This window comes from Lates calcarifer, linkage group LG17 (genome assembly GCF_001640805.2).
Source record: "Lates calcarifer isolate ASB-BC8 linkage group LG17, TLL_Latcal_v3, whole genome shotgun sequence".
NCBI classification, from domain to species: Eukaryota; Metazoa; Chordata; class Actinopteri; family Centropomidae; genus Lates; species Lates calcarifer.
The window spans coordinates 1,039,427-1,060,621 of NC_066849.1; the positions used below are offsets into that span (position 1 = coordinate 1,039,427).

General features: G+C 40.6%; 2 protein-coding genes across 10 annotated transcripts in view; one reads left to right on the plus strand and one right to left on the minus strand.

Annotated features, from left to right (window-relative positions):
• ptprfa (protein tyrosine phosphatase receptor type Fa) overlaps positions 1-21,195 on the minus strand; it is a 344,522-nt gene that overhangs the window by 290,882 nt on the left and 32,445 nt on the right. The gene's annotated exons all lie outside the window — the stretch shown is intronic.
• The window catches only part of LOC108896971 (putative hydroxypyruvate isomerase), a 139,170-nt gene continuing 132,826 nt past the window's right edge, over positions 14,852-21,195 (plus strand). Inside the window, exons 1-9 of one of the 7 annotated variants that reach the window (XM_018696348.2) lie at positions 14,852-15,149; positions 15,246-15,357; positions 16,301-16,415; positions 17,956-18,044; positions 18,875-18,881; positions 19,175-19,207; positions 19,299-19,368; positions 20,065-20,199; positions 20,270-21,189. In XM_018696348.2, the coding sequence (XP_018551864.1) occupies positions 14,951-15,149; positions 15,246-15,357; positions 16,301-16,415; positions 17,956-18,044; positions 18,875-18,881; positions 19,175-19,207; positions 19,299-19,368; positions 20,065-20,199; positions 20,270-20,325 (816 nt within the window). In that variant the 5' untranslated portion in view covers positions 14,852-14,950 and the 3' untranslated portion in view covers positions 20,326-21,189. Of the gene's footprint in view, positions 15,150-15,245; positions 15,358-16,300; positions 16,416-17,955; positions 18,045-18,874; positions 18,882-19,156; positions 19,208-19,298; positions 19,369-20,064; positions 20,200-20,269; positions 21,190-21,195 lie in introns of those variants that run through there. The other 6 variants (XM_051077211.1, XM_051077208.1, XM_051077215.1 and 3 more) reach the window with 6 other exon arrangements.

The window sequence follows — 21,195 nt, forward strand, 5'->3', positions numbered from 1 at the left end:
GTCTTTACTTGTGACTTAGATGAAGATCTGGTCACATTTTATGACCAACGAATGCAGAAAACAATTCAAAAGAGTTTGCACACATTTTGCTGACACTTCTGTTCTTGATGTTTTTTTTTACTTTGAAGAGCTGTGTTCTCCATTTGCCACGGCCAATTCAGAGTATAAACTCGTAGTCTGTGTGTGATTTACAGTGTAATTTTACTGTATCTAGTGCCAGTAAAATACTGACTGAAGTTTGTGGTAAACAGTCCGTGATCTGTGGATGTGTGGATGAGTAGCCTAGCTGCACTATACAGAGATAGAAGTTCTGTAATATAGAAAGTATCAGAAAGTATTTAGACTGCTTCACTTATGCTAAAATCATTTAAATTACTTTTCCCCTCATCAATCTACACTCAATAATCCATAAAGACAATACCAGGTGGCAAGGTAGTGCAGTGGTTAGCACTGTTGCTGAGTTCGAGCCCCAGTCACCTGGGCTGTTTCTGTGTGGATTCTAAATTGCTCATTCAGGGTGAGCCCCGCCTCTCTCGTAGTATCAGCTGGGATAGGCTCCAGCCCCCTTGCGACCCTTACAACTAAGTGGTGTAGGAAATGGAGGGATGAAATATCAAACTGACATAAGTATTCAGGCTCTTTCTTTAGAACTTAAGTGAAGCAACTCTGGCAGCGATTACAGTCTTTTACAGCTCATCCTCTCGAGTATGACATGACAAGCTTAGTACACCAGATGTTTGATTGGGTTCAAGTCAGGGCTCCGGCTGGACCACTCAAGAACATTCACAGATTTGTCCCTAAGCATTGTCTTGGCTCTGTGTTTAGGTAACTGTCGTGTTTGAGGGTGAACTTTAGGAGATCCTGAGTGCTCTGGACCAGGTTTTCATTAAGGGTATCTCTGTTCAGCTTTCCCTGAACCCTGACCAGTTTCTCTGTCCCTGCAGCTGAAAACCATGCCCAAAACAGGATGCTGCCACCACCATGCTTCACCACTGGGATGGTAATAGGCAGGTAACAAATGGCGCCTGGTAGCATTTTATTGATATTATTTTTACTCACATAATTCTGTTTCATTGCTATGGCTGGAGTGTGGGTCAGTAGATGCTGAGGTGGTGGAGAGGAAAGAAGAATGCAAAGAAGTAGTGAGAGCCAGCAGCACCCTACACACAGGTACAGAGACAGCTGGTGATGCTTTCATCCACACTGCTTTCTATTTTAAGAATGCTGATATATACAATATTGCATGGATGTATAGGAATAAATCCCACCATCAAGTTAAACTGATTCACAATTATAAGATAAATGAATATTAATAACCATTATTTGCTCGTGTATGCCCACTGTGCCAAATGAGCTGCAATCATCATGTTCTACTGACTCTTTATCATGTTCTCAGTTGCTCTGGCTGTCTACATCATTTTGAGTTTGTCTCAGAGCTCAGAGAGATTGAAGATTCCTTATTGCTTTGTCACTCAGTTACTGTATATACCATTTACATCAACAGCATAGGGAGAAATTACGCCACCCACAAGCCCTTGTTTTATATATTATATATATATTATATATATATATATATATATATATATACACACAGTGTGCAGGTTGGACCTGACAATGTGCAGGTGCTGTGACAAATTAAATGTCACTAGAAATTGAAAAACTGGAACATGAAATTACTACTCATAAGCCATTCTCAGGAAAGTTATAAATTACATGCTAGTAATTGTGATAGTTTTAAGAATTTTAGACAAGAAAAACTGTCTTATCCCAGTGGCAGATTTTTTTGTTTATTACGAGACAATTTGATGATTTTTAAGGATGTTTGGCTTCTTTCTTTGGGGCTGTTTACAGTGGTCCAGCACACTCTAATCCAAGATTAATAATTAGCAAAAATCTTATGATAAGACAAAATTTCTTCAAACAGCACAGTAAAAATAAGTGACTTTGTCTTAAATTAAGGAACCAGTAGCATTCTCATCTTTAGCAGTTTTTATTTACAGAATTTGCAGTGTGCATGGAGTGGTTGTAATGGACTACTGCTGATCTAAGTCATCTGAGGGAAACGAGGAGACAGAGGGAGGAGATGAGAGTGTGTTTGTCTTTAAAATCACAGTGGGAATGTTGTCACAGGAAGACAGAAAAACAGGGCAAAACCTGAAGAGTGCATGATAGTGTTTGGAGCTGCTGAGTGTCTGCTCCAAAGATAAAAGCTTAAATCATGATGGCATTTATTCGTACTGTTCCTCTGGTAAGGATGCACAGAGAGCTAAAAATTACCACTGTGGGTTAATAAAGGTCAGAACTTTAAAAACTAATTAAACTCAAATGTGTTCATGTGTGTACCTTCATTACAGGGGTACAGTGTCCCGGAGGTTCACTGTTCTAGATCAGTCTCAGGAGTGGCTCAGGAGACAGACAGGTAGACAGCAGAGCGACAGAAATACTCAGCTGTGTATCATACATGTAACAATATTTCTCCTCATAACACACTGACTCAAATAAGAGCCTGTGGGTTAGGGCTGTAGTTCTATGTCTCAAAATATAGTCAAATGTAGACATACCATTTCATGCATACTCACATGAATGCAGATATTCAGAGCATCACATGATGGCATGTGTTGTTTATCAGAATATATAGCTGTTTTTCATTCTCACTCTTGTTAGGCACAAAGTCACAGAGCACAGCCCTGGGAGAGGCAGGCAAGCAGGAGACTGACCAAGAGACACACTGTCCAGCTGAGAGACAGACAGAGAGAGAGAACATAAGTCTACCTCACTGCTGTTCACACATTTCACTCTCATGGAGTTTTTTTTCCCCTCTCTTTCTCTTTTAGTGGCCAGGAGAATAGTTCCACCTCTTCCTCTCATCCAAGTTGTAAACATTAACACCTGTTTTGACCTGAGGCGAGACCCGATGCTACTTGGGTAGTGAGTGTATAGGACCATCCAGCTCTGAGTGAGACAACTTCCACACAGAAAATACTTTTTTAAATGTGTAACCAGGCTACAGTTTCAACACACATCTGTGTATAATGTGTATAATAAAGTGTGCATATAAACACTATTTATTGGTTATGAATTGAAGAGGATAAATCTTGTCTTGTGTCTCCAATGAGTCTAAGATCTTTATCTTTCCCTAACTTTACCCAAGTGCTATGGGTTTCCTGAGCATGACCATAAAAACATCAATCATATTTATGTTGCCATCAGCAGAAACCATTGGAAATAAAATAAAATGTTGAACTTCCTGCAGATTAAAAGTATATCATTGTGTTGCATTGTGTTGCAGATGTCGTGATTCCTGTCGCAGCCCTGTTTATGTTGACCCTCTGTCTCCTGTCATACCCCACCCACCCACCAGATGTCTCCAGACTTCTCCCCTGTTCAGATCCACCTGCTCACCTGTTTCCCATTTCCAGTCACTGGAACTTCTCTGCCTACCTCCACACCTGTTCCTCCTCTGTATTCACACCAGCTCTTTTCCCACCGGTCAGTTACCTGATTGTTTCACAGGGCTCAATGTAGCTCCCTTTGTACTGTTTATGCTGTAGGCTCTCATTGTTACATAACTGTTGACTGTCTGTCTGTAAGCATACCTGTTACTGTTCTGCCTGTTTAGATCTCATAATGCTGTTAAATCTGTTAAAAATATAACATTAGAAGTTACATAATTCTTATTAGAGTCTCATGTTTAAGCATAAGAGCAGCAACTATCAGAAATAAAGACGCCTGCTCCTGGACAATGACTGACAACCCCAGGAATCCTTGTGCTTGGCTAGGATGCAAATCCTGGGCAGTCAGACCAAAGTGTTATAGACGTTTCCTACAAGAGTCTCACAAAAACAACACAGAGAAGAAAAAAGGTGCAAATCAAAAGCCAAGGAAGCTGCCCTCCATCTGACCTTACCCACATCCAAAGACTGGTCCTCTCATTCATCACCTAGCTTTATAATTTTGGCATCTCAAACAGCTCATCAACACTAAGCCTAATCCCAGTACAATGCACAGAGCTGTGAAAGAGTGGTGTACAGCCCAGTTGAGACACATATTTTTAAAACTTCGTACATACATGTCTACAGAATGCTAATGCTATATTCCACGTCTTGGAAAATGCTAAATTTGCAATAAGGCCAAATTTGGAATATGAAAACATAATCTGCTATTTACATGACCCATATCAAATATTGGCATATTTGGAATAATAGAGGAATATTAGTGTGTATGTATACATAGTCATTCCATATGTAACTGAAAAGATTATCAAAACACTTTAACGTTTAACATTTAACGTTCTGTCTGATAATTTTAGGAAGTTTAGCTGGCTAACAGCTGAAGAGGGCGTCATTTTTAATAAGATACTTCTGTTATCTTCTGTCTTTATTTTGTGTATTTTAAAAGACATGTATATTTATAGATTGATTACAGTAAAGATGGCTATTACTGCTCAAATCAAAGATCCTTCTCAAAGTGATCTTGAAAAGAAGCCAAACTGATATAATGAAGAGATACTGAACATGAGAACAACAATGGAAATGAGCCTTATAGACTTACTGTGATTTAATCCTCGATGGGGATCAATATTGCTGAAGAGGTAATGTGTATTTTGAATAATTCACTTGATGTTTGTCAGATTAAACTGGCAGTGGGAGCTGCACCACTTGCTGGAAGCTGCAGCTGAACGCTAAAACCACAAACAGCAACACCTCATTCTGTTTGAGGACTTAGTGACACATGTAATTTACAGCTGTGAACAACTGCGGCCATGTTCATTTTGCTTCAGTGAACATGGAGGCTTCCCGCTGCTGTCCCCGGGCAGCGCTGCGCAGAGCCAACAGACTGCCAAGCTGTCAGCTGGTTGCTCAATCTCATTTCACGTGCAATGAGAAGGGGACACAGTCTGTTTAAAAGTGAATGTCCTCCACTTGCCCATTAGGAGGCCTGTTGTGAGAGTAATAAGCTGAATCTTTAATGAACACTCTCTAACACAGCCTTCCAGTGATGTGTAGACATTGGTGTAAAGCAAAATGTCTGAGCTGAGCAGATTCAGAATGAATGTGCACTTATTTACCACTTCTTGAGGAGCGATATGTCAGCGCCAATAGATGACAAGCCTGACACAGTTCACTGGCTCGAGATCATTCTGTCAACAAGGCCCTGAGGCAGCCTTGAGGGCCACAGCTGAAATGTTAGTTCTCTTCTTCCACACAAACTGTTATTGTCCCTACACACTCATTTCTGTGGAAAGTCCAGGGAAAATGAAACCACTGACAGGCTGTGCGTCTTCGTCACCGGCCGTGTGGTTTGTGTTCTGCTGAGCCTAACACACACAAAAATACACTCGCTTTACGGATCTACAGCAGAACTGAGCATTGGGAAAAGTGTAGGACATTTTATCTCAAGGTCCACTTACAAGCCTTTTCAGGGGATTTCCACAGTAAATGGAGTTGTCTCAGCTGTCATGGACTCGGGGACAGGCCTTAGTCACAGGAGACATTTTGACATGAATGAATGATGGCTGAATTATATTTAACTGCTTCAGTTTCAGGGTCCTGGTATTGTTCATGCTGGCTCACTGTCACACTGTCATGGCTTACTGGCACACTTGAATGGAACAGAGCCATTGTTAGTGTTATTAGTAACGCCGGTGATTTTAGTACTATGACAAGTCAAAATCCACAATAGGCCTTGAAAAGGGGCTATTGTGTAATCCCTGTCTCTGATCTGGCATCCACTGACCCCTGGTTGATGAATTTTTCTCTCTAATATCAGAGCACACACAGACATAGCTGATGTCCACTTCCTCAAATACACTGTTGGGGCTTCAGACTGATCAGCTCAGGCTGTTTGTGTTCTCAGTGCCACTGGGGATTATTGGTGCTGAAGGTTGGAGCAGGTTGAATAAGCTTCAAAGCTTTAATGTTACTGAGATGTAACTTACCACAATGAATATCACAATCAATAAATCAGTACATGTAATTACACAGCTGACGGAATAACAGAGCTCATGTATCTGTTAGTGACACCTCTGACCTGATGCCTCTGTAGAGGCAGCTGGACATCCATTCCATTGCTTGTTTTTGTTTTTTTGACAGTGACATAAACCAAACCAGGATGGAAGCATTAAAATATGAGAGAGACACACAAAAAAAGGAGAAGCTAGGAAAGGACAGAGGGAAGTACCTCAAGACTCTCAGTGGCCTGAGCAGAATTTCCCTTGATCTTGTCATAGAGGTGTTAGAGACAGGTTTGTTACAGAGGCAGTAAGGGTGTTTTTTCCTGAGCAAAAAAAGAGCAGCTCAATCCTGTTGAGAATGAGATTCTCTGAGATCTGCAGATCACCTGCATGTCAATCGGTGTCACAGAGATAACATGAGGAGGCGGTGAGTGGCTTTAGGGAAGAGCTCGAGGGAAGCTCAGACAGGAATTCTTGGATGTCATCAGCCTGCTTCACTTGTATGACCAAAAAAAATCTCCTACAAAGTTGACAGGAGATATATGTGAGGGGTTCTGAGATGAAAGGAGAAAATGGAGAGAATATTTCTCCTGGAGTCTGATACAGATGATTGCTCTCACATCCAATCCACAGCTGAAAGGGGTCTAAAACTCTTCAAAAACATATAGTCTGTTTGTATAGGGTACATACATTTCTCTTGTACGAATGGTGACAATGGTAAAAATCAAACAATAACGTAAACATTTGAGCTTTTTCCTTCTAAGGTATCAAAACAGACTAAAGTTAAGACAGACTTAATCAATTAGCTTTCCAGAAACAACTCACTTTTTCACACCAGAAAGCTGTGGATTTATCTTCTGAGGTTTTAGTTTGTATTTCTATTTCTAACCCAATGACAATGATCAGATGAACTTGATAAGTACAGTTTTATTATTAATAGAATGATGACAAAGTTACAATAATCTTCTATAGAGGAGCGAATACATTAGAAACACCTTACAATCTAACACACTCCGATAGAACAACACAAAGTACAGCTTCAAATAATGCCATAAAGATTAAGGCTCTTTCTGACTCTTTGTCAACAGCAATGAAAACAATAGGTATGTGAAATAAAGCTGAATAAACCCGTTAAAGGGAATATTCACTGAAATGCTACAGTTTGTTCAGTTTTTATTCTGTTACTGATAGTAAGTCACATTTCTTGTTATCATTGTTTAAGACCAGCGATGTAAAAGGAAAGAAAACATTGTGTGTTTCTCACAAGAACCTGTTACCCAAAGATTCAGCAGGAAACTATTTACTTTCTGCCACTGATGTATTTTACCAGATGTTTGTCACCCACATCTATTTTTACTGTATTTTTGTTGTGTTTTGACTCACCTTTGAAAGGAATGCTTTATGTTGTTTTGTTCTCTTACATTGCAGGAAGTACTGGGGAGATTGTTAATTTATTGATTGTGTTATAGTGTAAAGGGGTTTCTGTTTTACTGATCAGTGATGACTTCAGTGCAACAGCCATGCAGTAAAAACTGTCCACTGTAGACTGTGAATATTTTGTCCATGTTTGGCTGGTGAACTTTACAATACAATTCTATAAAACAGCACCACAACCAACAACTCCCCAAAACTCCGGAGCTGAGCAGAAGCCTGCAGCTACTTCCAGAAAACATAGATATGCTAAATTTCAACTTCCTGTTCTTTTTCAGAACAGAAATGCTGGAGTACCTAAAGGACATGTCCCAGGAAACAATAGCTTCCTGCTGAAAAGGCTGAGTTTGAAGTGAAGAGGCAATTACCAGATATGACCAGGTTCCCTCACATCTTATCAGGACTGAAATGAATTAGAGTCCACTGCTGGAAAAGTATTAAAAACTATTACACTTTTGTGGCTCAAGCAGCACACTGCATTCCAGTCATGGCAGCCATCAGTGACCCTTTCACCCATAATCTGCCAGCAAATAGACACAACAGTGCAGAGCCTACAGTAGAAAAGCTTCTGTAAGTATGCTGTCCTTAAACTGCTGGCCCTCTCCACATTCTGGGACTCGAGCTCTAATAACTCACTCAAGAACAATAAGAGACCCAGAGAGAACCCAGAGAGAACCCACACAGACACAGGGAGAACATGGAAACTCCACACAGAAAAGCCCTTTGCAAACCCAGAACCTTCTTGTTGTGAGGCGACAGTGCTAACCACTGCTCCACTGTGCCGAAAATCTTTAAACATACCATTTCATATAATCACATAATTGGTTTGCAACTTCTTGTTCAGCTGAGCAGTAACTAGCCACTTCCACCCTGTCCATTGTTTTCTTATAATGGGACACCTCCTCAATGCATTTTTATAACAATTACTGTTAATATTATTTCTTTTAGTATCATAAACATGTTTTTCCCCCACGTTGCTTGTCTTGCAAATACATTCATAATATTGTTTATTTGGAATGATGTGAATCTCTGCAGTGTTGCTGCTCACTTGCCAGCAGTAAACCAAACTACAGCAGCAGTAGTAAGAAGTAAGGAGCAGGTGGTTTCTGGGCAGCTCTGAGGGTAATTGCATGAATGTAAAGCAGAGCGAAAGAAAGCTGAGAAGTATATATGCTTTCAAATACACGAGTAAAAAGTCAGCACTTGATATGAGGTGTCTGAACTGGGGGTGGATTCATTTCCAGGTTTTTACTTAGCAATAACCCACATACTTACCATAATAGAGATTTCTTGAAAATAAAATCCCACTGACATGAGCACAGAGAGCTCTCACTGTGCAGGCCCAGCAGAGTTCCTAATTTATGGACAGAAATGATGTCTTATGATGTCAGCAGGCTTCTCTTTGTACTGCTGAGAAAGACATTCTGGTAGAGTTGTGCCCATTTTTTTTAAAAAATTACTCTGCTGCTGAGATCTTGCAATCTTATGAAAGAGAAAAGTATTATGAAAGAGTGGGGCTTTTCTGCACTGCCTGGCTTTTGCTTTTTCTGTTTCACTCTGAAAGTCATTGACAGTCTCTCAAGATCCATCTGTCACACAAACACAAAGACTACAGTACTGTGCAGATATTTTAGGCACTGTAGATGTTTTGACTCGTATCCTTCATCAGTAGCATCAGGGAGGTGTCTGATCAGTCCCAGATTAATTCTGCTGCAGGACAATGAGTCCAAACACACAGTCAGCTTCATAAAGAACTGTCCTCAGAGACAAGAAGAACAAGGAGTCCTGCAGTAGATGGTCTGACCCCCACAGAGTCCTGATCTCAACATCATGGAGTCAGTCTGGGATTACATGAAGAGACAGAGACACTGAGACAGCCTGAATCCACAGAGGAACTGAGACAACTTCTCCAGTACAGGTGTACTGAGGAGAACTGGAGCTGTTTTAAAGTTTGATCCTGATCTGATTTAGGTTCTTCTTCTTCCAGGGACTGGGAACCTGAGTTGGTTCTCTTTTGTTCTAAGGCAGATTTTCACCAGAGGTTTGAGCTAGACTCAGATTTCCAAACACATTATTTTGGTTCCTATTATCAGTGGAACAAACCTTGCCTTGAGAGTGAAGGAAAAAACACGTCAGCTCTCAGACTGTCACATGCTTGTCAGACTCAGACCTAGTCAAAGACGAGCTGTTTCTGCGCTGCCTGTGAAACAAATGTGATTTCTCCCTGTTCTGACGCTCACTGTGTGACAGTTTGTGGCGTGTTGGCAGAATGCTAATTCTCCTGGGTCATGTGGTGCTGAGCCTCCAGAGGCGCTTACTGTTTCACTTTACAATGTAACCCGCTTCTGTCAGGATATTTATATTTCAGTTTGGCTTTATTTAAGGATAGTTAACTTTATCTGATGAGTGTTTTCCAGGGAATTGCTGGTACATTAAGAATGGGTGGAAGTTGGCTGTGGATTGAGAAAACTTAACAAAATGATATATTCTTTTAATCAAAACCAAATACTGCTGTGTGGCTAACATTTTACCATCATTCTGACTTTGTGCACAATACACAAAGTATTCCTTTATGGTACACTATGTTGTCATCAGCATTATGATCTGGGCATAATTGAGAATGCGCATATGTTTTTAAAGAATGTACTGAAAATATAATAATAATTATTTTCTGTGATATGAAGGGAAATGTTCAATCTAATTCACAAAATTGTCCTGAGTGGCCAGACAGTGCTTTTTGTTAGAATATAAATCAAGCAATTGAAGTACAATGTAGTACTATAATCAAAGAATATTCAATGTAGAATGATTATTTCATATTTTTTCATTTCATATACATTTCCAATTTGATAAAGACGTTTTATTACAACAATGAATCAAATGACTAAATCTTGTTTCCAGCAGCAGAACACGACCTGCTTAACACCAAACATAGTGGAGCATTTGGCAGCTGCACAAACAGATACCACTGTTACCTGTATAGTGGACTGGCTGTCACCTGGACTCTGAATACTTTCATGTCAGTTTTGGATATGAAACAATACTTATTTTTATTCAGATTATATAAGATGGGTTGTGTCAGAGCTCTGCATGAAAGTAGTCCACTGTTGAAGCACACCTCTCTGCCTCACACTGGGAGATTAAATATGAATATTAAATATGAATTTGGCCCTATCTGACTTTCTAAAACAGGTGACTGATCCCTCTGAATCATTATCACTTATTTCATTGTTTCACCATTTTTAGGCAACATACACACAGAGAACACTTGAACAAGACATGGCATTTTAGCTAACAAGTTTGTATGGATATTTTGTTAAGTATCATACAATGGTCAGAGAAATACAAAAGTTACAAGCCTTTCTTTCACCCGCCATCATTGTAAGTACTTTTGATTCATTAATATAAGTCCGGTATTTGACCCAGACTATTTGTCAGCTGTTTGTGTGTAAGATTATTGTAAAGCAAGCCTGATGAGGCCTGTGGCAAAACTCATTCACACAGTTGCATTTGTGAATAAATTAAAAGACACTGTCCTCTCAGTGTATGACAACTTTTTTTGTTTTTTGTAGGATATTTCTGTCTTGGAGTGCAGTGAATTCCCAGAGTTCTCCCACAACCACAGGATGTCAGTATAAATGACACAACAGCAGCTAAACCACCATTATCAGCTGTTGTCAGAGGTGCAACCATGTTAGCATTTGCATACATTAGACTAAGTCAGCAGGGCTGTTTGCTCAGAGATAATGAAGCCAGCAGTGACTCTGGACACCTGTAAAGTGGCAAACTAAAAGCTCACCTATCTCACAGTTCAGCACCATATTTCAAATGGAAATCTGCCTCCAATGACAGTTTCAGCTGGAGGCCAAATACTGCCATGCTTAATATTTGGCTGAATTACTACATGTCTTATATCATGGCTTTCTGATGCCACTGTCTGCAGGCCAACATAATTTGTCTGTACTTTCCAAAACTGTTAGAAACATCTGTTTAAAAAGAAAGCTGTTACATGATGGAGTGTTGTGTCAGATGACAACTACCTGATCTAAACCCAACTGAGATGGTCTGGGACAAGTTGGACCACAGAGTGAAGGCAAAGCAGCCAACAAGTGCTCAGCACTGTTGGAAAACCACTGCAGGTGACTACCTCATGAATCTGACTGAGAGAATGCCAAGAGTGTACAAAGCTGTCGTCAAAGCAAAAGAAGGCTACTTTGAAGAAATTAAAATACAAAACATATTCTCGTTGGTTTAACTCTTTTTTGTTCACGACATAATTCCATATGAGTTCCTTCATAGTTTTGATGTCTTCAATATTATCACAGAGGACTCCTCACACACTGGGCACAACATCTTCTAACTCCTTCTAACTTTACACACTGCAGTGTGAATTGTCAGACCTAATATACACAGGTGTGTGCCCTTCTACAGCAAACACGATGCACTTGATCACAGCACCTGCAACAGCAAAGGGTCTGAATTCTTTTGTAAATGAGAGATTTCAGTTTTTGATTTTTATTAAATATGGAAATATTAACATAAATATGTTTTCTTTATGTCATTATGGCTTATTGAGTGTAGACGGATGAGGAAAACATGCAATTTTATCCAGATAAAAATAAACCTGCAACACAAGAAAGTGTGCAAAATGTTATGGGTTGTGTATACTTGAATATTAATACTATAAATACTTCACTATAGATGTTGTTCAGCTTCAACAATAAGTTTCTCCAGCTACATCATCTGGCAAGAAAAGCTGATGCTAATGAACAGTTAAAGAACAAGATATTTTTCCCAGGGGATGGTAGTAGGGATGTGCCTGAATCTGAACACAATATTTGGGAAAGCACAACAGAAACTGATATTTATTCTATCTGAAGTTGCTCAGGAAAAAAAAACAGTTAGTTCCATGACTTAACTGTTTGGTATACATCACCCATTATGTTTCTTCAAATCATTGATCATTGGTTGTGTTAATTCCAAACTGGAACCATCAACCTGCCTCTTAGATCCCATCCCAACTAGGCTGCTTATGGAAGTTTTACTAGATATGATCTGTCTTAAACAACAGGCTATGTACCACCGTTCTTTAAAGCAGCTGTAATTAAACCTCTTCTTAAAAAGCCTGGTAGTCTCAATCCAGGTGTATTAGCCAACTATAAACCCACATCTAACCCCCCGATTTCCATAAAATCATTGAAAAAGCAGTCACCAATCAGTTGTGTGACTTTCTACAGAACAACTATTTCTTTGAGGATTTTGAGTGAGGATTTAGACAGTAGTGAGTAGAGTAAACAAAAACAGAACCCAGGAAAAAGTATTGTTATGATATAATGACTTAAAAGTACTCATAAAAATAACTAATTGAGTAAGAGTATTAAGTATCTCGAAAAAAACTACTCAAGTAGTGAGTGGCCTCAGGTGCAATTTATGACATCAATGTGTAGGAAACAGTAATTGTTTTAGTATCTTCACAATTCCTCACTCACAAAGCCCTTAATGATCAGGCACCATCTAGCCTTAAAGAGTTTATAGTTTCCTGTTATCGCACTAGATCCCTGTTCTCCCAGAACTTTATGATTATCTGACCATTAGGCCTATCCTACCTGTGCCCATGTTTCACAGTGGGTATAGGTAAATCTGTATATATAATACAAAAATATCATAAAAACCAAAAGCTCACCTGAAACATACATGTGACCTAGACTGTCTTCATTTCCTGCTGTAGTGGCTGGGACATACACACCAGCCTAAGGAAAGATGGAAAGAAATAAAAAACACAAAATCAATATGTCTGGATCTGTCAACCCATTGTAGGCTTGTTAGTGTATATGAAGGCTGATGGTCTGCTTTTCAATTACCTGCTTTCCCAAGGAAATCCTGCCGTCTGGCCTGCCAGTGGCCTCATTAACAAGAGGTGGATGTCTGAGCACATGTCCCACAATGACAGGAGACACAGATGAGCCATGCAGTGAGTTTAAGATACCATCCTGTCACTGTGAAGGAAACGAAATGCACACTGATCAAGGCAGTGTATTATTAGAGCTAGTTCATTTGTACAGAGTGCTGAGGGGTGACTGGTCAGTCAGTTACTGCTGCCAAGAAGTAGCAGGGCTTCTCATGGTGCTAGCATGGCTGTTAGAGCCATGAGCTAATTGTACCACTTGAGTCTAAGACAACTTGAGGAGCAATCACACTTGAGTTCAAGGGAGAGTCCTGGAATAAGCTTATATCAAGTCACAGCACAAAGCAACAAAAATGTAACTGTAACTGTAACTGTAAATGTAACTCCACATTCAGCATTTTAAGAGTCAGCAGTGTAGTTCCATCAACATTTACAACAGTATTACTGAAACAATTAGTTAAAAACCTTAGGATTCGAAAATCTCTCATTTTTGCCACTAGTGGGAGACCTAGAATGAAAAAGACTTTTTGGTAGACAGAAAAAGCCGTGAGAGGTGACAACACTGCAGTTGTTAGGACACTATTTCATGTGCTTTCTTTCCAAGAGCATGATGGCTAGAATCCACATCCGGCCCAGATTCTCAAAAACGGATACTGGCCCGTTGTGTTGTGTCAGGACTTGTTTTGTGGGTAAAGAGAGATGCCTGATTTAGAGGTCTGTAGTCAAAACTATTACTGGATCATAACAGTGTATTACAAGAAACAGCTAGGGGCTGTAAGCATGAAATTGAGCATAGTTTTCAAAATGTACAATACATATCAAGAGCACTGGCATGAGTGTGAATGATTGTCTCTATGTGTTGGCCCTGCGATGGATTGTGTACTCTGCCTCTCGCCCACTGACAGCTGGGATGAGCTCCAGTCCCCTGTGACCCTTAATGGATAAGTGGTATAGATAATGGATGGATTAATGAAGAGCACTGGCCCCACTGACCCAGTCACAACACACTCTAAGGTAACCAGCACGACACACACAAATACCAGCTTAAACCAGCAAAAGCCAGCAAGGATTGTCCCAAACTCACCCACAGCACATCAACAGCAAGTTGAGCAGCTTTGCTTGGTTCATTCTGATTAACTTGCTGGTTAGCTCTCTACCTCTGGTGGCTGTATTTAGACTTGAAAAATCATAAAACTTAAAACAGAGTTTATTTTTTTAATAATCCAAAAGCAACACTTGAAATCTCTCAACCTTTCCATGACATCATGACGTTTTCCACCCAGCGTGGACGTTTTTTTTTTTGGACTATTCGACTGCAGCCTGTTTACACTCCCTGCTCACTGCACTAGTCAGGAACATGGACTGTAAAAAAGGTAAAAAGGTCATGAAGCACGCTACCAGTCATGTGACAAAAACACACTGCTCCACTGTGGTCAATTTAACACTGTAAGACCTACAGCATGTGTTTATATTTTCAAAATAAAACGACTAATTCTTTCTTTAATGTAACGATATTCTGAGTGACAGGCGACATCTACGGTTTTATTTTGAAAGTTCGCCCTTCCGTTTCCGCTCTAACGCTGGTTCTCTGTTGTTGGAAGCGGGTGTACGCTAACTGGCAGGTAGCAGGGTAAAAGTCCAGCACACAGTCTGAGCGCAGCATGGCTCCGCTGAAGTTCTGTGCGAACATCTCCTGGCTGTTCACGGAGCTGCCAGACTTAAGCCAGAGAATATACGCCGCTGCCTCGGCTGGTTTCCAGGCTGTGGAGGCAGCCTGGCTCTACGACACCGACCTGCAGGAGCTTCAGAGGGCCAGAGAGGCGACAGGAGTGGAGGTGGTCCTCATCAACACTCCGCCCGGTACTGTCCACACACACTGACGTTCAGTGTCAAACAGGTCATAATAATCGCAGGATGATGATGGTAGTCGTGATAAGATGTCTGCGTGTTTTGCAGGAGATGTAAACGCAGGTGAGCTTGGTCTTGGAGCAGTTCCTGGAAGAGAGGCAGAGTTCAGACAGGGTCTGGATCAGGCTTTGAAGTATGCAAAAGCCTTGAACTGCAGAAGGTGAGTGAAGATTGGTGAATCTCTGTGTTTCAGCTCCAAACCTCAGTCTGATAAAACACATGTCATTGCACGCAGGCAGGTCAACGTTCACTGGCGCAGCACATTTCAACAGCAGGGCAAATACACATTTAACCTAAGATTTAAAAAAAAGACATGTATATGGTTAATAAAGAAACAGAAGACAAAAGAAACATTTACAAGGGATTTAAAAAGCAATTTAAAAGATAGAAATGAAACAAAATGGAATGAAACAAGAAAACTAAGAAAGAAAAAGTTGTGTGAAAGACAGAAATGAACAGCTCCAGGCAGAGGCAAACAGAAGGTTTAAGCCTGAGTTTAAAAGAACAGAAACTTTAAAGACTTGTTGAGTTCTTTAATTTATTCATTGATTATTTTACATGTGATAGTGGGCTGACTAACTAACTGTCTCAAAGCTGGGATAATCAGTGTTTTTCAATCAGATTACTTCTGTGTCACTTATTGTGAAAAAGTGTTGAGCAGGATTTATACTTCTGTTAGGACAAATCTTTAATCAGATGTATAAGGCTTGATAAGTGTATAAAAGAAACAACCACATGAATTTAGTAGTTCAGTACAGTTTCATCTTTGTGTGTCCAGTGCAGGGATTACGGTGTGTTTAGTTTGGCTTGGGGGAACCTGCTAGCCTAGCTTTATCCAAAGTGGAAACAGACATGTCCTGGTAACAGACATTGAGGAGTGTGTTTGAGAAATGGCCTTTAGGACCAGTGAACCAGTCAGGCCTGATATGGATGAATGCACTTGCATCCAGAGGACTCCTGTATTGCCGCTGATAAGGTCAATTAAAGTTGAACCAGCTACAGTGTTGAGATTTTCACACACCTTGTGCTAAAGTTGTAATTTGTTGAGTTGAATCCAGCAGTAGTGGGAGCAGTGTGTTGTCTTTCCCATGTTACATTATCAGGATCCACCTGATGGCAGGGAGGGTTCCTGTGGGCACAAACAGGATGGCAGTTGCCAAGGAGATGGAGGCCATCTTCATACAGAACCTAAACTATGCTGCTGATATCCTCTCAAAGGTATGTTTAGGTAGGTTTTCTGTCCAACACACCAACAACATCAGCAGAATGGAGTGAAACTTGCAGATTGCTGCAAAAAGTAGGAATATACATGAGAAGACATTTAAATTATGATTCAACTGACACAGTAATTGAATGTAGTACAAGAGAAGACAGGATGCACTTCCTTAGCTGTGTAAGAAGATTGGAAGCAAAGGGAAACAGCTAGATTAAAAGTATATCTACCAACACCTCTAAAGTGCACTAACCCCACTTTCAGACAGTAGACACACCTATGAAACAACTCAACAGACACTGGACCTGTGTTGGCTGTAGAAGCAAAAGTTGGAGGCTAAAATGTAAAACTGGAGCTGCTGTGAGCTGAATGCATGTTGTTGAAACAGCTGAAAGGCAAAGGATCTACGACCAAAGCTGGAGGCAGAAATGTCTTTAAACAGTGAAAGAAGAATTTCTTTGGATTAACATCAGACAGATTATCTGCATCCTGAGACAGCTGAAAGTTTACATTCCCTAACGGCTAAAATAGAAAGTTAGAACGGTAAACTCTTCCCGTAGAATTTTTTTCACTGTGAGCGCTGGGAGACTTTACTGAAGACGGACACTCAATGGCCTCTTCATTAGGTACACCTTGCTAGTACCGGGCTGGACCCCCTTTTACCCTCAGATCACCTTAATTCTATGTGGTATAGATTCATCAAGGTGCTGGAGACATTCCTGAAGTTACACCAGCAGCAGCAGCAGCCTGAACTGTTGGTACAGGGCAGGATGGATCCATGCTTTCATGTTGTGACCCTACCATCCAAATGTCACAATCCAGACTCATCAGACCAGGCAAAGTTTTCCAGTCTTCTCTTGTCCAGTTTGTGAGTCTGTGTGACTTGTAGCCTCAGTTTCCTGTTCTTAGTTGACAGGAGTGGCACCCTGTCTGGTCTTCTGCTGCTGTAGTCCATCATCTGATCTTCTGCAGACCTTGGTTGTAGCAAGTGGTTATCTGAGTTACTGTTGCCTTCCTACCAGCTTGAAGCAGTCTGGCCAATCTCCTTTCTCCCAGAGAGCTGCTGCTCACTGGATATTTGCTCTTTTTCAGACCATTCTCTGTACAGCCTGTGCAGGAAAATCCCCTTAGATCAGCACTTTCTGAAATACTCAGACCAACAACAATGCCACAGTCAATGTACTGAGTTGCTGCCATGTGATTGGCTGACTAGATATTTGCGTTAAAAAGCACTTGATGAAGTGGCTGGTGAGTGTACATGTGTCATTTGTGTAGATAATACTGCACTGTTGCAGTTTCAGAAATGCCCACCTCGGCCATTGTTGCATTTACTTCTCCACTGATTGACTATCTGTCCTTGAATGGTCTAATTGGGGCAGTACCTTCAACATGACTGACGAGGTTAGATAACACCGTCTGGGCAGCACTGCTTCATCGTCCTCTCATGTTGGACGGCAGACTTGTCGCTACAGCGACTCACTCTGCACCATAATCCCACCACCACAGCTGTCACGATGCTCTTTACAATGTCTCTGTCCCTCACAGGAAGGAGTCACTGGCTTGATTGAACCAATCAACACAAGGATTACAGATCCCAGGTATTTTCTGGACTCTCCTCATCAGGGTGAGACACTGTTCCACTGAGACAACACTATCACTATGTAGTTTGTTTAAAAAACTGAATTTGATTGGATTCCTGAGCAAAATAGATACAGGGTTTATTTAGTCTTGATTCGAGCAGCAGGAGCTTTCAGTTAACAAGGCTCAGTATTCCACTGCACTCTGCGCATGGAAGCTGCTGATTATTAGATGGTAACTCAAGGCTAGTTTTGCAGGATAATGTTTTATGTGGTATTTGAAGTCATTCTCATATCTGCAGTACATTTCCAAAAAATCCCCAAATTTTGACAAATCCCAAATTTTTGAATTATTCAAATAAGTGGAGGCTCAGATAAGGTCCACTGGCTGACTGTTTGACTCCAAACATAAACCTTCTACTGTACACTATCAATAAAATTGTGAATATGCAAAGATAATTTAACTTGTATGAATTCACTTACCGTAATTTCCGGACTATTGAGCACACCTGAATATAAGCTGCACCCACTAAATTTATAAAGAAAAAAAAAAGTACATATACAGGCCGCACTTGTCTATAAGCTGCAGGTGTCTAAATGTTTTTGCGGCATGAAGCTCGTCAGCCTGTAAAAATCTATAAATTAGCCGCATCATTGTTTAAGCCGCAAGGTTCAAAGCGTGTGAAAAAAGTAGCGGCTTATAGTCCGGAAATTACGGTAAATTGTAGGCTGATGTGAGGCAGCACTGGTACTGAAAGGAATTTTCATAAAAGAACAAGTTTAATCTTGGCACCTGCCAGCTCTACTCACCGTCAGTTTAACTGAACCTGTCCAATGATATGACATTATGTTCTTCCACTTCTGAGACGACATGAAAAGTTGGTCAGGTTGAAGGTTTGATAGAAGTCTGATGTCTGAAGTACATGGGACATACTGTTATTGACTCTTCCTTCAACTTTCCCTAAATGCTCTTAAATTGAAATGGATTCAGACAGAACCAGGTGTGTCATGTTGTACAATTGTGCTCTGCAGATTTGATGCTGTACAGTATGAGTGTGTCTTTTCCTACCACCTCTCCTGAGAAAATCATCCATCCTGTCTCATATACATCATGTCTGGGCATCAGCCATGAGTTCTGTCTCAGCTGATGCTTGTTTTTGTGTCCATAGCGGCTGGAATCCTGGGAGAAGCTCGGGAAGCCAAACATCAAACTGCAAATGGTGGGTGCTTTGGAAATTTGTCTGAACTTGAAAATAAAAGAGCAAAAAAATCCATGATGATGACAACAAACAAATCTTTGAACTGTTTCAGGACATCTTTCACTGGCAAATAATGGATGGAAACCTGACACAAAACATACACAAGTATTTTCCCATAATTGGTGGAGTAAGACGTGATAAACATGAAAAATCTACAGCCCACTGATACAGATAATACAGCTGTTACACCAGGAAAAAATAGTTGAAATCACAGTATGATAAAAATGTTAAAGATGTTACTCAAATCCTTCAGCTTGGTGACTGCCAAGGTTTCATATCTCAAGGCTGCCCTCTCGCCCCTCTAAAAAAAAAGTCCAGTATGATTCCCCCTCACACCACCTGAATGTTATTGGAGCAGTTTGCATAAATAAGTCACTAGATTTTTATGGAAATGTGGTAGGTTATCCACATACTAAACTATGGGGGTGGGGTGGGGCGTGTGTGAGTGGTATTCTGCACTGTTTTTAAAAACAGCTGGAAAGAGTATTAGGTTCTATAATGAAATTTCCACTGTCTGTGTTTCCATAAGTTTCTTTTTCATAGCACAAAAAAGATGATTTGCAACAATCATCTATACCACCAGTTTGTTTTGATGCTGAATTCTCACTTGTGTGGAAATGCCTTCAGCTGGAGAAGGCATAGAATGGCAGTACCAGATTGTGTTTCTTTATACAGCTACTGAAGATAAACTTGTGCAGCTGTAATGGTGTGAAGTAGAGTGTTGTTGACTAAAGAGCATGCTCAGTCAAACCCCTGGAGATGATAAAGATGAAAAACACAGTATGCAGCAGTTAAAGAAGAAGTGCTGTGTTTCTCAGGTCATGTTCAGATTGCTCAGGTTCCAGGCAGGAATGAGCCTGACAGTGCCGGAGAGCTGAACTACAACTTCCTGTTCAACACACTGGAAAACCATGACTACCAGGGATACATTGGATGTGAATACAAGCCACTAGGTGAGTGCTCTTTCAGTTGTATTAATTTAGGGGAAAAAACATTTTAATAATCATTCTCTCTTCACTTCAGGAAACACAACTGATGGTCTGGGTTGGATCAAAGATTACTGGACACACAACAAGTGATGAGCACGGGTGACTCAACCACCTGTGAACCTGTTTCATTAATGGGAAAAAGTCAGTGAGACCTTTAAATGACCTGGGTTTCTGCATTAACTGAGACCTGATCCTCATCTAAATCATAACCACAGACAAACACAATGTGCTTCAGCTGCTAACAGTTAGAATTGGTCATGTATTTACTGAACACACTCATTCAACATGAACAGTCGTGGTGGGAAAACTAAGTGAACCCTTGGAGTCCAGCTCTTGCAGTATCTGCTGATCAGAGCTGCACAATGTTCAGGAGGAAGTTTGGGCCATTCTTCCTACAGAGCTGATCATATTCTCAGGATGTTTGGGGTAAACGTTTCTCTGAGCTCAGTCCACAGCAGCTCTGGTGGGTTCAGGTCTGCACTGTGACTGGACCAACAACAAAAGGTGGATTTTCTTTGTCTGAAGTCGTTGTGTAGTAGATTTACTTTGATGTTTAGGCTCATTGTCCTGCTGATCTTCAGCTGGACACACAGCCTGACATCATCCTGGAAGATACACTGAGAACGTTGAGAATTCATTGCTCCGTGTTCCATTTGTCTTTGGAGTCGTCTTAGCTGGGCGTCCTCTTCTAAGGAGAGTGACAGCAGAACTAAATAATCTCCATCTATAGACAGTTTGTCTGACTGTGGACTGATGAATATCTGAACTCTGAGGTGACTCTGTAACACTTTCAGTATTATACTAATCAGCTATTCTTGATCCCAAGTCTTCTGGGGTCTTTTGTGTGAAGCATGGTTCACATCAGCAGATGCTTCTGTCAATAGTAAACTCAAAAATAAGTCAGAGTAGATCTGACCTACACCTCTGATCTGGATTCACTGACTGGACTCCAGATTTGTT